Raw genomic sequence first — 17424 nt, forward strand, 5'->3', positions numbered from 1 at the left:
TAAAGGCCATATAATATCATTTGTTTTCTGCTACTGTCATGATCTTAGCTCTTACAACCTTTTAGCTTGGCTGGTACAATAACATTCTAAGTGGTTACACAGTCTCTGCATATTTCCTAATTCTATACAGTGTATCTACTTTCTAATTAATGGGTCTTCAAATATGCCAGCAAATTTGGAAAACTCACCAGTGGTCACAAGACAGGAAAAGGTTAGTTTTCATTCCAATCCCAAATAAGGGCAATGCCAAAGAATGTTCAAAATGCCTCACAATCACCCTCATTTCACAGGCTAACAAGATAATGCTCAAAATCCTTCAAGCTAGGCTTCATAGCAGGACATGGCCTGAGAACTTCTAGATGTACAAGCTGAATTGAGAAAAAGCAGAGGAACCAGAGATCAAATTGCCAACATTTTTTTTGCATCATAGACTAAGAAAGGGAGTTCCAGAAAAACATCTACCTCCACTTCATTGACTATGCTGAAGCCTTTGACGGCATAGTTCACACCAAACTATGGAAAATTCTTAAAGATATGGGAGTAAAAGACCACCTTACCTGTCTCCTGAGAAACCTGTATGTGGGTCAAGAAGAAACAGTTAGAATTTAGACATGAAACAACTGACTGGTTCAAAACTGGGAAAGAAGTACAACAAGACTGTATATTGTCACCCTGCTTATTTAACTTACACGCAGAGTAAATCATGTGAAATGCCAGGCTGGGAGAAATATCAATAAACTGAGATATGCAGAAGATACCACTCTAATGGCAGAAAATAAAAAGGTTCTAAAGAGCCTCTTGATGAAGGTGAAAGAGGAGTAGAAAAGCTGGCTTAAAACTCAACATTCCAAAAATGAAGATTATGGCATCCAGTCCCACTGCTTCATAGCAAATAGATGGGGAAAATATGGAAACGGTGAAATACTTTATTTTTTTTTTTTTTTTTTTTTGGTTGGGGCGGGTGGATACTCCAAAATCACTGCAGATGGTGACTGCAGCCATGAAATTAAAAGACTCTTGCTCCTTGGAAGAAAAGCTGTGACAAACCTACACAGCATATTAAAAAGCAGAGACATCACTTTGCTGACAAAGGTCCATATAGTCAAAGCTATAGTTTTTCCAGTAGTCATGTATGGATTTGAGAGTTGGAAGAAAGAAAGTTGAGGCCCGAATAATTGATGTTTTTGAACTGTAGTGTTGGAGAAGACACTTGAGAGTCCTTTGTACTGCAAGGAGATGAAACCAGTCAATCCTAAAGTAAATCAGTCTTGAATATTCATTGGAAGGACTGATGCTAAAGCTCCAATGCTTTGGCCACCTTGTGTAAAGAGCCAAATGATTGGGAAAGAACCTGATGCTGGAAAAGGTTGAAGGCTGGAGGAGAAGCGGGTAATATGATGAGATGGTTGGATGCCATCACTGACTCAGTGGACATGAGTTTGAACAAACTCTGGGAGATGGTGAAGGACAGGAAAGGCTGGCATGCTGCAGTCCATGGGGTCAAAAAGAGTTAGACACAGTTGAACGACTGAACAACAATTCAAAAATTACTTTGGTCTTCCACCTAAAATGAAAACATATTGACCTGACATGAATATCCCTCCACAAAATGGTCACCACCTGATTGTAGTATTATCTCATACGGCAAATTTATCCATTCTCATTGTTTCAATGAATCACCCATAACTGATGAATCCAAATCTATAGTCACATCCCAGATTTCTCTTCCATGTGTTTTACAGCAGTATCTTATTGAAATAGAATAAGTAAAACACACGTCTTTTACTCATCATGTTAATTTATATCATATTGTCTTCTTCCTGTTTTTCCATGTTCCCTCTTCAAGAGTTTTTCCTAGATACTAAAATAATTTCCAAAATTCTTAAAATGAGATATGACATTATGCCAGTAAGATGGCATAATAAGAAGCCCCCAGCCCTAGTTCTGAAGGAGAATTACAGATTTGACAATCATCTATAGATAAAAGTACCTTTGTGGGAGCTGCAGGATCTAATTTGTAAGGGTACTACACACCAGTGGAGACAGACTGAGGAACGAAGTTTGAGAAAGCAGGCCCACACCTCAGTAGCAGGCCCACCAACTGTGGACCTAACTACAGACACAAACGCTGCCCTATCCTCCTGCAGACCTGGCTGTAGTCCTGCTTATCCTTGGTTTTCTCACCAGCTCTGACCTTAAATGGATTTAGTGGTAGCCACACTTAAACTAACCCCAGTAATAGGTTCCCAAGCCATAGTCCTGACTGAAAACTTTGAAGCAGTCCCATGATCAAGCACCAGCTCAACTTTATCATGGTCTTGGAAACAGTAACATCTATCCAGGATGAACTATGCCCACTGATATCCCTATTAACAAGGGTATCAGACCTGATATCAACCATAGACCCTACTACAGACAGAGATGCAGCCCTGTGACCCAGCTCCAGGCTCACTTGACTGCAATCCTGGAGGTAGTACTGGTTGTCTAAGAATCCAACAGGAGAGGGTCAATACCTGCCAAAATCATCTGTAAAGACTGGAAGAGGGGACATGCTCCTTCAAATGCACAAAAACAAATGCAAGTCTATAAGAATAATGAAGAATCAGGCAAAAATGATACATCCAAGGAAAGCAAAAAAGCTTCAGAAACCAACCTTAAAAAAAAAAAAAAAAAACACAGAGAAACAAAAAACTATTTGACAAAGAATTCCAAAAAAATATCTTAAAAGAGCTCAATGAGCTGCAGACAAACAAGTGAAAGCAGGAAAATGACACATGAACAAAGTGAGAAAATTCAGTACAGAAAGAAAAACCATTCAAGAAGAATGGTTACCAGAATCTTACTGCTAAGAATAAATATATGCAGTATATTTATCATATATACAGTATATATATCATAGATTATTATATACTGTAATTGTGGCATGTAAGTCACTTTTAATACTAGCATATACATTAAAAGACAAAAGTAGCAGAATAACTGTAACCACTGATATTTTTAAATAAAAACACAATACAAAAATAAGTAAAATCTGACATCAATTATATAAAAGGGAAGTAACATGTAAAATTTCTGCACACAATTGTCTTAAGTTATGAACTTAAAAGGGACGGCTATAATTTTTAAATGTTGATACAAATCCTATGGTAAAGATAAAACATATAGTAGGTACACAAAAGAGACCAGAAAACAATCAAAGAATATAACTGTAAAAATTTCATAAAACCACAAAGAAAGACAAGACATAAATAAAAGAGCTACAAAACAGACAGAAAGTACTTTTTTAAATGACAAGGGTAACTCCTTACCATGCTATCAATAATTACTTTGAATGTAAATGGACTAAACTTCATAATCAAAAAAGAGTAGCTGAATGAATTAAAAAAATAAGACTCAAGTATATGTCACCTACAAGAGATTTACTTTAGATTTAAGGACACACAAAGGCTGAAAGTGAAGGGGTGAGGAAAGGCATTCCAAGCAAATGATAACCAAAGAGAGAGGTAGCTATATTTATATTAGAAAAATACACTTCAAGTCAAAAATTATCATAAGAGACAAAGAAAGTCATTGTATAATGATAAAAGTGTCAATTTGTCAGGAAAATATAGCAATTATATATATACCCAATAGAGTTGGACACGACTGAAGCGACTTAGCAGCAGCAGCAGCAGCAGCAATGTCAAAGTACCTAAGTATACAAAGCAAATGGTGACAGATCTAATGGAAGAAATTGATAGCAATACAATAATAGTAGGAAACTTCCATACCCCACTCTCTAAATGAATAGTTATCTAGAAAATCAAAAAGGAAGTAGCAGGCTTAAAATCACTATCACCAAATGAACCTAACAGACATGTATAGAACATTCCACTCAACAGACTATTCATTCTTATCAAATCCGTATGGAACATCCTCCAGTACAGGTCAGAAAACAAGTCTTAACAAACTTAAGGTGACTAAAAAGGTGACTAAAATCATTTTAAGTATCCTTTCCTCATCACAGTGGATTGAAAGTAGAACTAAATAATAGAAAGAAAATGGAAAGCTCACAAACATATAGAAACAACGCATTCTTAAACAACTATTTTCTCAAGAAAAAAAAAGAAAATTATTAATAAAACAAGATATCAAGACAAAAACACAATACGAAAAATATGGGATGCATTAAAGTAATATTAAAAGGGAAGTTTATAGTGATCAACACCATATTGAAAAATAAAAACTGCCCAAATAAACAACCTAAATTTACACCATAAGGAACCAGAAAAAGAACAAGCCAAACACAACTTAGCAGAAGGAAGAAAATAACAAAGATAGAGCAGAAATGAATCAGAGAACAGAAAAATAATTTTTTAAATTGATGAAAATAAAAGCCATTTTTCTGAAAAGATAAACAAAATTGAAAACCTTTAGCTGGATTAAGAGAAAAAGAAGATTCAAATAAATTCAGAAATGAAAGAGAAGACTTTACAATTGATACTACAGACTGTAATTGTTATGAACAATTATACGCCAACAATCTGGCGGCTTTGGAAAAAAGTGAAAACCCTAGAAACATATATCTTACCAAGACTGAATCAATAAGAAGTATAAAACCTAAATAAACAAATAACAAAAAAGAGATGGAAAGAAGCAATCAGGAGAAAGTCCCCAAAAGGAAAGTCCAAGACCAGATATCTTGATGGGTGAATTCTACTAAATATTTAGAGAAGAATGAATATCAACTCATCTTAAACTCTTCCAAATGATAAAAGTAGAACACCAGAAACACTCACTTTGGATTTTACCAGGGATGAGATTTTGACATCCATGGTACTTGGATCTTGTAGGAGGGGTGGCTGTGTGGCCCAGGAGCTACCCCTGTCCAAGGTCAAGAGCAGTAGCCCAGAGGAGATACCCCATGTCCAAGGTAAGAGAAACCCAAGTAAGACTGTAGGTGCTAAGAGAGGGCATCAGAGGGTAGACACACTGAAACCACAATCACAGACAACTAGCCAGTCTGATCACATGGACTACAGCCTTGTACAACTCAGTGAAACTAAGCCATGCTGTGTGGGGCCACCCAAGACAGATGGATCATGGTGGAGAGGTCTGACAGAATGTGGGCCACTGGAGAAGGGAATGGCAAACCACTTCAGTAGTCTTGCCTTGAGAACCCCATGAACAGTATGAAAAGGTAAAAAGACAGGACACTGAAAGGTAAACTCCCAAGGTGGGTAGGTGCCCAATAAGCTACTGGAGATCAGTGGAGAAATAACTCCAGAAAGAATGAAGGCATGGAGCCAAAGTAAAACCAACACCCAGTTGTGGATGTGACTGGTGATAGACACAAGGTCCGATGTTGTATAGAGCAATATTGCATAGGAACCTGGAATGTTAGGTCCATAAATCAAGGCAAATTGGAAGTGGTCAAACAGGAGATGGCAAGAGTTAACATCGACATTCTAGGAATCAACAAACTATAATGGGCTAGAATGGGTAATTTTAACTCAGATGACCATTGTCTACTACTGTGGGCAGGAATCCCTTAGAAGAAATGGAGTAGCCATCATAGTCAACAAAAGAGTCTGAAATGCAGTGTTTGGATGCAATCTCAGAAATGACAGGAGGATCTCTGTTCGTTTCCAAGGCAAACCATTCAATATCACAGTAATCCAAGTCTATGCCCCAACAAGTAACACTGAAGAAGCTGAAGTTGAACAGTTCTATGAAGACCTACAAGACCTTCTAAACTAAAACCCAAAAAAAAGATGTCTTTTTCATTACAGGGTACTGGAATGCAAAAGTAGAAAGTCAAGAAACACCTGGAATAACAGGCAAATTTGGCCACGGAGTACAGAATGAATCAGGGCAAAGGCTAATAGAGTTTTGCAAAGAGAACACACTGGTCATAGCAAACACCCTCTTCCAACAACACAAGAGAAGACTCTACACATGGACATCACCAGATGGCCAACACTGAAATCAGATTGATTATATTCTTTGCAGCCAAAGATGGAGAAGCTCTATACAGTCAGCAAAAACAAGACCAGGAGCTGACTGTGGCTCAGATCATAAACTCCTTATTGCCAAGTTCAGACTGAAATTGAAGAAAGTGGGGAAAATCACTAGACCATTCAGGTATGACCTAAATCAAATCCCTTATGATTATACAGTGGAAGTGAGAAATAAACTTAAGGAACTAGATCTGATAGAGCGCCTGATGAACTATGGACAGAGGTTCATGATTGTCCAGGAGACAGGGATCAAGACCATCCCCCAAAAAAAGAAATGCAAAAAGGCAAAATGGTTGTCTGAGGAGGACTTACAAATAGCTGTGAAAAGAAGAGAAGTGAAAAGCAAAGGAGAAAAGGAAAGATATAAGCATCTGAATGCAGAGTTCCAAAGAATAGCAAGGAGAAATAAGAAAGCCTTCCTCAGTGATCAATGCAAAGAAATAGAAGAAAACAATAGAATGGGAAAGACTAGAGATCTCTTCAAGAAAAGTAGAGATACCAAGGGAACATTTCATGCAAAGATTGGCTCAATAAAGGACAGAAATGTGATGGACCTAACAGAAGCAGAAGACATTAAGAGGTGGCAAGAATCCACAGAAGAACTGTACAAAAAAGATCATCACAACCCAGATAATCATGATGGTGTGATCACTCACCTAGAGCCAGACATCCTGGAATGTGAAGTCAAGCGGGTCTTAGGGAGCATCACTATGAACAAAGCTAGTGGAGGTGACAGAATCCCAGTTGAGCTATTTCAAATTCTAAAGGATGATGCTGTGAAAGTGATGCACTCCATAAATCAGCAAATTTGGAAAATTCAGCAGTGGCCACAGGACGGAAAAGGTCCATTTTCATTCCAATCCCAAAGAAAGAATGACAAAGAATGCTCAAACTATCGCACAATTGCACTCATCTCACACGCTAGGAAAGTAATGCTCAAAATTCTCCAAGCCAGGCTGCAGCAATACATGAACCGTGAACTTCCAGATGTTCAAGCTGGTTTTAGAAAAGGCAGAGGAACCAGAGATCAAATTGCCAACATCTGCTGGATTATCGAAAAAGCAAGAGAGTTCCAGAAAAACATCTATTTCTGCTTTATTGACTATGTCAAATCCTTTGACTGCATGGATCACAATAAATTGGAAATTCTGAAAGAGACGGGAATACCAGACCACCTGACCTGCCTCTTGAGAGACCTGTATGCAGGTCAGGAAGCAACCATTAGGACTGGACATGGAACCACAGACTGGTTCCAAATAGGAAAAGGAGTACGTCAAGGCTGTGTATTGTCACCCTGCTTATTCAACTTATATGTAGAGTACATCATGAGAAATGCTGGGTTGGAGGAAATACAAGCTGGAGTCAAGATTGCTGGGAGAAATAATGACCTCAGATATGCAGATAACACCACCCTTATGGCAGAAAGTGAAGAAGAACTAAAGAGTCTCTTGATGAAAGTGAAAGAGGAGAGTGAAAAAGTTGGCTTAAAGCTCAACATTCAGAAAACGAAGATTATGGCATCTTGTCCCATCACTTCATGGCAAATAGATGGTGAAATGGTGGCTGGACTTATTTTGGGGCACTCCAGAATCACTGCAGATGGTGACTGCAGCCAGGAAATTAAAATACGCTTACTCCTTGGAAGGAAAGTTATGACCAACCTAGATAGCGTATTAAAAACAGAGACATTATTTTGTCAACAAAGGTCTGTCTAGTCAAGGCTATGGTTTTTCCAGTGGTCATGTATAAGTGTGAGACTTGATCCATAAAGAAAGCTGAGTCCTGAAGAACTGATGCTTCAGAACTGTGGTTTTGGAGAAGACTCTTGAGAGTCCCTTGAACTACAAGGAGATCCAACCAGTCCATCCTAAAGGAGATCAGTCCTGGGTGTTCATTGGAAGGACTGATGTTGAAGCTGAAACTCCAATACTTTGGCCACCTGATGCAAAGAGCTGTTTCATTTGATAAGACCCTGATGCTGGGAAAGATTGAGGGCAGGGGGAGAAGGGGACAACAGAGGATGAGATGGTTGGATGGCATCACCGACTCAATGGACATGGTTTTGAGTGATCTCTGGGAGTCGGTGATGGGCAGGGAGGCCTGGCATGCTTGGTTCATGTGGTCGCAAAGAGTCGGACACGAGGGACTGTCCTGAACTGATGGTACTTGTGAAACCTGATAACACTGGAAGCCAGGGTGGTTGCAGTCTATAGTTCTGAGTAATTCTAGCAGAGTAAGTCAGTGAAGGGAAGAAAAAAATCTCTCCTAAACCATGATTTCCCCCCTAAAGGTCATACTTATTTACCTAGAAGTCCATCTTTGTGTCTATTGCACAAAGATCTACATTTCTTGAAATATTTATGAAAGGTTGTTGCTGAATGAAAAGACAGCCGGGATTCTTGGCCTCCAGAGGAAAAGAATTCAATCCCGGACCAGAGACGAGGCTTGATCGCTCAGAGTTTTGTGTAATAATGTTTTATTAAAGTATAAAGGAGATAGAGAAAGCTTCTGATGTAGGCATCAGAAGGGGTCAAAAAGAGTACCCCCTTGCTAGTCTTCAGCTGGATGTTATATAGTCACTAGCAGTCTGTTAATGAAAGAAAGGAATGTCTTAAAACTCAGAATGGCACCAGGCCCCTCACCCATAAGATGTATTTTGGGATAATCTTGGCACCAAATGGTTCATCCTGGGCCATAAAATGATTAACTTGAATCTTGTAGAAGGACAGATTACCATACAAATAGTTTCATTTACATAGATTAGGGGAACAATATCTGAGTATTACATACTGGTTTGTCAAGTAGGTTCTAAGCCATGAGGCAAACCGACTTGAAGACAGAGTTTGGGATAAATGTATAGTACATTAGCATAGCTTAAGACAAACATTTCCATAAGAAAAATGCATTGGTTATCTCAAGGTTTGAGAATAGTTAACTTCAGGTGAAACCAGGTGTCATTACGGCAACACAGTATTTTAAGAGAAAGTGAAAGTGAAGTCACTCAGTCATGTCCAACTCTTTGCGACCCCATGGACTGTAGCCTAACAGGTTCCTCTGTCCATGGGATTTTCCAGGCAATAGTACTGGAGTGGATTGCCATTTCCTTCTCCAGCGGATCTTCCCTACCCAGGGATGGAACCCAGGTCTCCCACATTGTACACAGACACTTAACCGTCTGAGCCACCAGGGAAGTCCATTTTAAGAGAAACCTCCTGTTAAATTTGTATAGAGAAGGAAAAAAATATCCCTAGTTTGTTTCCTCCTGCCGCTTAAGAGAGAGAAAAATGTCTGACAGTTGCAGGCTATTTCCTCCATTTGGAGACCCCTGGCCTTCCTGCCTATTACCTTCTCACTTATTGGATAGGTTTTTGGTTTAGCAAATATTTTACAGCAGCTTTTACATCCTTATTCCTCAAGCTGTAGATTATAGGATTTAGCATGGGAGTCACTACACCATAAAACAGGGAAATGAGCTTGTCAGAAGCTTGCAACTTGTTTTCTCCATGCAGTTCTTGAGACTTAGGTTTGGCATACATAAATAAGATGGTACCATAAAATATAATTACCACAGTCAGATGTGCTGAGCAGGTAGAAAAGGCCTTATGTCTCCCTGTAGCTGAGTTCATTCTCAAGATGGTATAGAGGATGAACATGTAGGAGAAAAATATGACCAGCAGTGGAAATGCCATATTTGATACCATCATGGTGATAATATTGAGAGATATATCAGTACAAGCTAGCTTGAGAACAGCTAATATTTCACATGTGAAATGATTGATTACATTATTCTCACAGAAAGGCAATCGCATGGCAAGAGATGTTTGTACAATTGAGTTGATTCCGCCAGAGAGCCATGAAACAGAAGCCATCAGGATATACACCACCTTGCTCATGATGACAGGGTATCTCAGAGGGTTACAGATGGCCACATAGCGGTCAAAAGCCATCATGCCAAGGAGCAAACACTCTGTTGAACCCATCGCAAATCCAAAAAACATCTGCACTGCACATCCAGAGAAGGAAATGTTCCTTTTCTTTGAGATTAAGCTCACCAAAGTTGAAGGAACAGAGGAAGATGTATAGCAGATATCCAGAAAAGAGAGGTTTCCCAGGAAGAAGTACATGGGGGAGTGAAGATGGGAATCAAAGATGCTTGCTGTGATCAGAACACCATTGCCAATTAGAACAACTAGATACATACTTAGAATTACAACAAAGTAAACAATCTCAATCTTTGGGTATTCAGAAAGACCCAGAAGAAGAAATTCTAGCAAAAATGTCTGGTTAATTTTATCCATGTCCTCTGCTTTCAGGATGTCAAAGGAAGATCTTCTGTAAGATATATTCACTGTCAGGAAACAAGTGTTCCATGTTACACATTACCTGGACAATTGGTTTTTAAAGAATGTATTATAAGGAGTATTTGCTTGAAGCCCTAAAGTCCAGTTATCTTCAACAATGTGTATCAACAAAATACAATAAAATTGGTAATGATTAAAGTATCTATTCCATTGCCACTATGTGAAGATCTACCTATGATTAAAGAAACATATAGAAGTAACTTTTCCTGCTGTTGAGGACATGTTCCTGGGCTGATGTTTCTAAAACTCCTGACTAATTAGTAATTATAAGCCTGACTTTATCTGCCCTAGAAAGTAAAGAGTTGAGATGGCAAAATACCACTCAATAGGACTGGAAATTTTAAATTGCAATTCACGATGATCAAAATTCACGGAAACTCTGATTTTCGGGGGGCATACATCTTTCTATGCCTGACACTGCATAGTATATATTAGTCACCTTAATTGTTTTATAGACACTTAGTAATAATAAATTGAATAGCATAAACTGAAATCTAACATCTGTTTAACACAGATATCTGTTGATTTCATATTCCAGCTCCTCTTAGTTTCTTGTGTGACTGTACCTATGACAAGACCACTGCATAGACCAGCTCCACATGAATGTTACAGACAACCTTTGGAGAACATTACATAGTCTCTTCGCTTATTTTTACTCTGTGGCTTCAGAGTGTATCTTCATAATTTATCCACTTAAGTCAACCTAAGAGAACAGCAAAAGTGTTTAAATATTTTTTTATAAATAGGTATACATGGATATATGTACTATTTTATGTTTAACAGAATATAATCATTGTTTGTACTATCCCCATTTTTCAAATATTAAACAATGGAATTTTCCCAAGGTTAACCACATAGTAAATAATAAAGTGGGGCTCAAAGCTCAGATCAAGTGTAGTTCACAGCACCACTATTTTTAGTATACACATGAGTCATCACACAGTAGGATTTTATAAGACTTTTAGCAGAAACATAATAAAAGGAATTAAGATATTTAGATTAATGTGGTTGTCACATTACTGACTGGATATAAAAACTGATCTTTTAGTAATCACCACCATATTTGACATTGGTCAAAATCACAAGCTTAGTCCTCACATGGCTAATAATTTGAGGATTTCAGCATAGCCACTTTTCACCCACTCTGTCACTTAGTTTGCCATGTGATAGTAGTTGAGGAAATCACTATATAGCAGATATTACTTAGAATCAGAAATCCAATTCAACAGAGGGATTCATACTAAGGAACAATTTAGAATATACCACAGAAATACCACAACTTTGAAGAGAAAGACAACAAGGGAATATAAAACCTCAATTTTGGAGATGAAAACTTTAGCCCAAATGATATTATAAATTTTTATTTGTTCAGCTTAAGGAAAGAATTTTCCTTAAAGAAGAGAAAGAGAAGAAAAACCTTCATTTCATTTATGCAACAATTTCTTACTTCAGGATCTTGTGTGTCATATTTTAGGCTTGAAATTAGTTCACTAGGCTGATGTCACATGACTAAAATCAGGAACAAGCAATATTCATAGTCCATTGTCTTTATATTACAACTTTGCCTAACTGGTAGCATTAAAATTTGTATAAAAATCATGTGTCAACAGCAGGCTATTGTTAGTGAGAACCTTAGAATAGTCAGGGTCACAAAGTCAAATTGACCTTCATTCAACAGTGCCAGGAACAAGGAGGCAAAAATCCTACACTTATCCTATACTACTTCACATGACAAGTCAAAATTCTCCCCATTGAGGCTCAGAAATTGGTGAGAGGATGCACTGGATAAGGAACATGAGCACCCTGATCAGACCAATCACTAACAGAAATGGAAGAATACAGCAAGATTTACCAGGATACAAGAAGATGTTTTAACCAGGCTCTTTGAATCCAGGACTGCAGCGACTGTTGTCTTCTTCTTCCAGACAATTGCAATGACAATGCATCTGAAGTTATCTAAACTGCTTCTTTCAGTCATCTGTTCCAAGCCTTTCCATCCTAGGCAGAAATCTCTCACTAAGTCAAACACACCTTGAACTAGGCTTGTTTTGCTACATTTGGTTTACTTCTGCTCCCTGCACTTTAAACTGTTTATGTTGTTATATTGTGAGGTAACGAGAGACAGGAGAGAAGGAGCTTATTTGTCTTGTTCATCCTTCTACACCTAAGTCTAATACAGTGTCAGCACATAATAGATGGGTTCTGACTGACTTGGTGAAGGCTTATTTTCTAAACTCAAGCAATTTTCCCATGCAGTATTTGTGAATTAATGATCAGGAAAACTTTAACATATCACACTTGTTCATCAACATCAAGTTTTAGCTTTTTAAACTATCTTTCAGTCAATACTAACAAACAGCCATCTTATATAAATTATTACCATTTATGCATTGTAAGTATAGAGGATAATTTAATATTTATTAAAAATATATGTGACATGGGTTTTGTATAGTGGAAAAGCATCTCAGATTAGAACCAAAGTCTTTGGTTTGAGGTTCTCTGCCTCTAATTTATAGCTGTCTTCTCATTTGTAAAATGATAAAAATATTTGCCTTACTTTCCTTAGAGGAATATTTTTAGGAAATAATGAGATAGCATATGGAAATTAAGGATTAACAGAGTGTACAAATAATAATGAAATAGTAATAGTCATAATGATTCACAGCTGTATTTTAGTGACAAACTTATACCTGTATTTCATCAGGCTATTCACATTACAAATTACTACTAAATGATAGCTTTAACTACAGACTGAAAAGATACAATGTCATGACAATCAAGATTTACTATTATTATTGATAAATTATTTCTACCTCCTAAAAGAACTTGCTATGTTTCTTGTCAGTACTTACTGTCAGCATTCTGAATTAAGATCAGGATCAACAAACAATGCTTGATTCCTCAGACATGGAAGAATAAATATTTATTATGCAACAGTTGTAATTGTTCCCCTGTTCCCAAAGCAATTTAAAGTTGGAATGAGAGATCAATGGAATGGGAACCTTCTGGTGCATTAGGGATATTGTCCCACAGACACAGTTAAGAGTGGTTTTGGGAACAAACTGTGGCTGAACTAAAACTCCAAATTGAAATGACATTCTTCTACCCATGTAACATTTGAAAACAGGAGCAAATGTTCACTAAAGTAATTTCATGAAATGTGAGAGCTTTTTAGTTCAAATTTTTATTACCAAAATAATGTTAATTCAAAGTAAGAATTTATTAATTCAAATGAAAATTATCAAAATGAAATGCTTGAATTGAAAAGTAATCAATTCAATTCATTGTGAGTTCAATGACAAATTTAATGTTTTTGCTTTTTTATATTCATTATTTTAGATAGGTCGATTTTGTGCAGGATGGCATCACCATTTTTGTAATGGAAAAAGATACTGAAAAGCAATAAAATAAACTCACAGTGCAAAAGGGAATCCATATGTTTAAGGACACAAAGTAAAGAAGAAAAAGAGTAGGAGGAAGAGGGTAAGCAGGAGAGAGAGGAGTAAGAGGGCAAGAAGTACAGAATGGGCAGTTTAAGGTATGAATTCAGGTAGATAAATAATTCATTACTGAATTAAATGTATTAGGAAATTTTATTGAGTTATACTGTAGATAATACCAACCTTTGGCAAAGTTACTCTTCAGAAATAAAGAAGAAATAATGACTTTCCCACAAAAACAAAGCTGAAGGAATTTAGCACCATGGCTCACTTTACCAGAAATGCTAAAAGGAGTTCTTCAAGATGACATGACAGAACGCTAATTAGGAAGCATCACTATGAACAATACTAGTGGATGTGATGGAATTTCAGCTAAGGTATTTAAAATCCTTAAAGATGATGCTGTGAAAGTGTTGCACTCAATATGCTGGAAAATTTGGAAAACTCAGCACTGGCCACAGGACTGGAAAAGGTCAGTATTCATTCCAAGCCCAAAGAAAGGCCAAAGAACATTCAAACTACCACACAATTGCATGCATCTCACATGCTAGGAAAGTAATGCTCAAAATTCTCCAAGTGAGGCTTCAACAGTATGTGAACCGAGAACTTCCAGATGTTCAAATTGGATTTAGAAAAGACAGGGGAACCAGAGATCAAATTGCCAACACCCATTGGATCATAGAAAAAGCAAGAGAATTCCAGAAAAATCATATATTTCTACTTCACTGACTATGCATAAAGTCTTTGACTATGTGGATCACAACAAAATGGAAAATTCTGAAAGAGATGGGAATACCAGACCACCTGACCTGCCTCCTGAGTTACTGAATGCAGGTCAAGAAGCAACAGTTAGAACCGGACACGGAACAACAGACTTCTTCCAAATTGGGAAAGGAGTACGTCAAGATTGTATATCGTCACCGTGATTATTTAACTTATATGCAGAGTACATCATGAGAAATGCTGGACTGGATGAATCACAAGTTGGTTTCAAGATTGCCAGAAAAAATATCAATAAGCTCAGATATGCAGATGACACCACCCTTATGTCAGAAAGTGAAGAGGAACTCAAAAGCCTCTTGATGAAAGTGAAAGAGGAGAGTGAAAAAGTTAGCTTAAAACTCAACATCCAAGAATGCCATCCAGATCATGGCATCTGGTCCTATCATTTCAGGGCAATCAGATGGGTAAACAATGGAAATAGCGAGAGACCTTATTTTCTTGAACTCCAAAATCACTGCAGATGGTGACTGAATCCATGAAATTAAAAGACACTTGCTCCTTGGAAGTAAAGCTATGACAAACCAAGACAGCATATTAAAAAGCAGAGACATTACTTTGCTGACAAAGGTCCATATAATCTAAGCTATGGTATTTCCAGTAATCATGTATGGATATGAGAGGTGTACCATCAAGAAAGCTGAGTGCCAAAGAATCGATACTTTTGAACTGTGGTGTTGGAGGACTCTTAAGAATCCCTTGGTCAGCAAGGAGATCCAACCAGTCCATCCTAAAGAAAATCAGTCCTGAATATTCATTGGAATGACTGATGCTGAAGCTGAAGCTCCAATACTTTGGCCAATTTATGCAAAGAAACAACTTATTGGAAAAGACCCCAATGCTGAGAAAGACAGAAGGCAGGAGGAGAGGGATGACAGAGGAGGAGATGGTTGGATGGCATCACCAACCTGATGGACATGAGTTTGAGCAAGCTCCCAGAGTTGGTGACGGACAGGGAAGCCTGGTGTGCTTCAGTCCATGGGGTTGCAGAATCAGACATAACTGAGCAACTCAACTGAACTGAACTGAATTAATAACATGAAAACATGTAAAAATATTCAGCACTTTGAAACAGTTTAATACAATTCTAATTCTATAATAGGATGTTATATCAGCCATTTAAATATAGTATACAAGACAGCAAAAGAGACACTGATGTATAAAACAGTCTTATGGACTCTGTGGGAGAGGGAGAGGGTGGGAAGATTTGGGAGAATGGCATTGAAACATGTATAATATCATGTATGAAATGAGTCGCCAGTCCAGGTTCGATGCACGATACTGGATGCTTGGGGCTGGTGCAATGGGACGACCCAGAGGGATGGTATGGGGAGGGAGGAGGGAGGAGGGAGAAGGGTTCAGGATGGGGAACACATGTATACCTGTGGCAGATTCATTTCGATATTTGGCAATACCAATACAATATTATAAAGTTTAAAAATAAAATTAAATTAAAATAAATAAATATAGTAAAAAGACTAAAGGAAAAGGGCATTAAAAATTACTGTGATAAATATAGACTATAAAAATAGGCAAAATGTCCTGCTAAAAACATAAAAATGAGGATTTAAAGGGCAGAGTTTTTGTATGCAACTGAAGTTAAGTTTCTATCAGCATAAAATAGACTATTATATGTTTTATGTAAGCTATATGGTAACTACAAATTTAAACCATGATAAATTCACAAAGGATAAAGAGAAGAGAATCAGCATATCACAGGGAAAATCAACATCCATAAAAGTAGGCAGCAAGAGTAAAAAAGGAAAAATGGAAATATGTAAAAGTCATAAGGTAATTAATAAGATGGTATTAGTAAGTCACTACATATCAAAAATTATTCTAAATGTAAATGGATTGAAATCTCCAATCAAAAGATCCAAGTGGCTGGATGAATTTAGGGGAAAAAAAAGACCCTCGAGTCTCTGCCTTCATCCCACCCCTCTAGGTCATCACAGAACACTGAGCAGAGTACCTTATTCTATATAGCTTCTTCCTGTTAGCTATCTATTTTAAACATGGTAGTGTACATATCAGTGCTGCTCTCTCAGTTCTTCCCACATTCTCCTTCCTCCACTATGTACACAAGTCCATTCTCTACATCTACAACTCTATTTCTGCCCTGCAAATAGGTTCATTAGTAACATTTTTCTAGATCCCATATATACATTAATATATAATTTTTTTTCTCTTTTTGGCTAATTTCACTATGTATAACAGGATCTAGGGTCATCCAATTCATTTCAGCTCAAGAGGAAGTGGATATATGCATACTTAGAGCTGATTCACGTTGTATAGCAGAAATCAATACAAACAGTGTAAAGCAATTATCCTCCAATTAAAAATAAAAACAAACAAAACAAATAAGACTCAACAATATTTTGCCTTAAAACTTCAGTTTTAAGGACACACATGAACTGAAAGTGAGGGGATGGATGGCAAAATATATTCCATGCAAATACAGTGCAAAGGACAATGGGGGTATCTATACTTAGATCAGATAAAATAGACTTTAAGACAGAAATTTTAATGGGAGACAAAGAAGTTCATTATATAATGATAAAGGAGTGGATTCATCAAGGAAACATAGCAATTATATAAGCACCCTAGAAAAAAAGCACCTAAATATGTTGAGTAAATACTAACTGATATGAAGGTAGAAATAGTAACACAAAAATAGTAGGGGGATTCAATACCCCACTTTCAGCAATGGATAGATCATACAGGCATAAAATTAACATGAAAATATTGGATTTAAGTCATACTTTCAGCTAAATGGACCTAAAAGACATATACAGAACAGTCTATCCAAGAGCAGCAAAATATCCATTCCTCTCAAGTGCACAT

At 37.2% G+C, this 17424-nt stretch overlaps 1 protein-coding gene across 2 annotated transcripts; it reads right to left on the reverse strand.

Moving 5' to 3' along the window:
* Nucleotides 1-7286: 7286 nt before the first annotated feature.
* On the reverse strand, nt 7287-16961 carry LOC147367707 (olfactory receptor 13C3). Of its 2 annotated transcripts, XM_086414522.1 has the most exons (2): nt 16953-16961; nt 9353-10300 (listed from the first exon to the last, which is right to left on the reverse strand). In XM_086414522.1, exon 2 carries the CDS (start codon nt 10295-10297, stop codon nt 9353-9355), a length of 945 nt encoding a protein of 314 aa, XP_086270648.1. In that variant the 5' UTR covers nt 10298-10300; nt 16953-16961. The 2 variants fall into 2 exon arrangements, with proteins under 2 accessions (XP_086270647.1, XP_086270648.1); XM_086414521.1 differs by lacking the exon at nt 16953-16961 and having other exon boundaries at nt 7287-11045.
* Nucleotides 16962-17424: the final 463 nt, after the last annotated feature.

The sequence above is a fragment of the Bos grunniens genome, chromosome 8 (assembly GCF_055505025.1).
Source record: "Bos grunniens cultivar Pamir isolate PY7600 chromosome 8, Bosgru_T2T1.0, whole genome shotgun sequence".
NCBI classification, from domain to species: Eukaryota; Metazoa; Chordata; class Mammalia; order Artiodactyla; family Bovidae; genus Bos; species Bos grunniens.

Bases quoted from the DNA above. Each gene is read 5' to 3' on its own strand.
- LOC147367707 (XM_086414521.1), bottom strand. From the start codon at position 10,297: ATGGATAAAATTAACCAGACATTTTTGCTAGAATTTCTTCTTCTGGGT.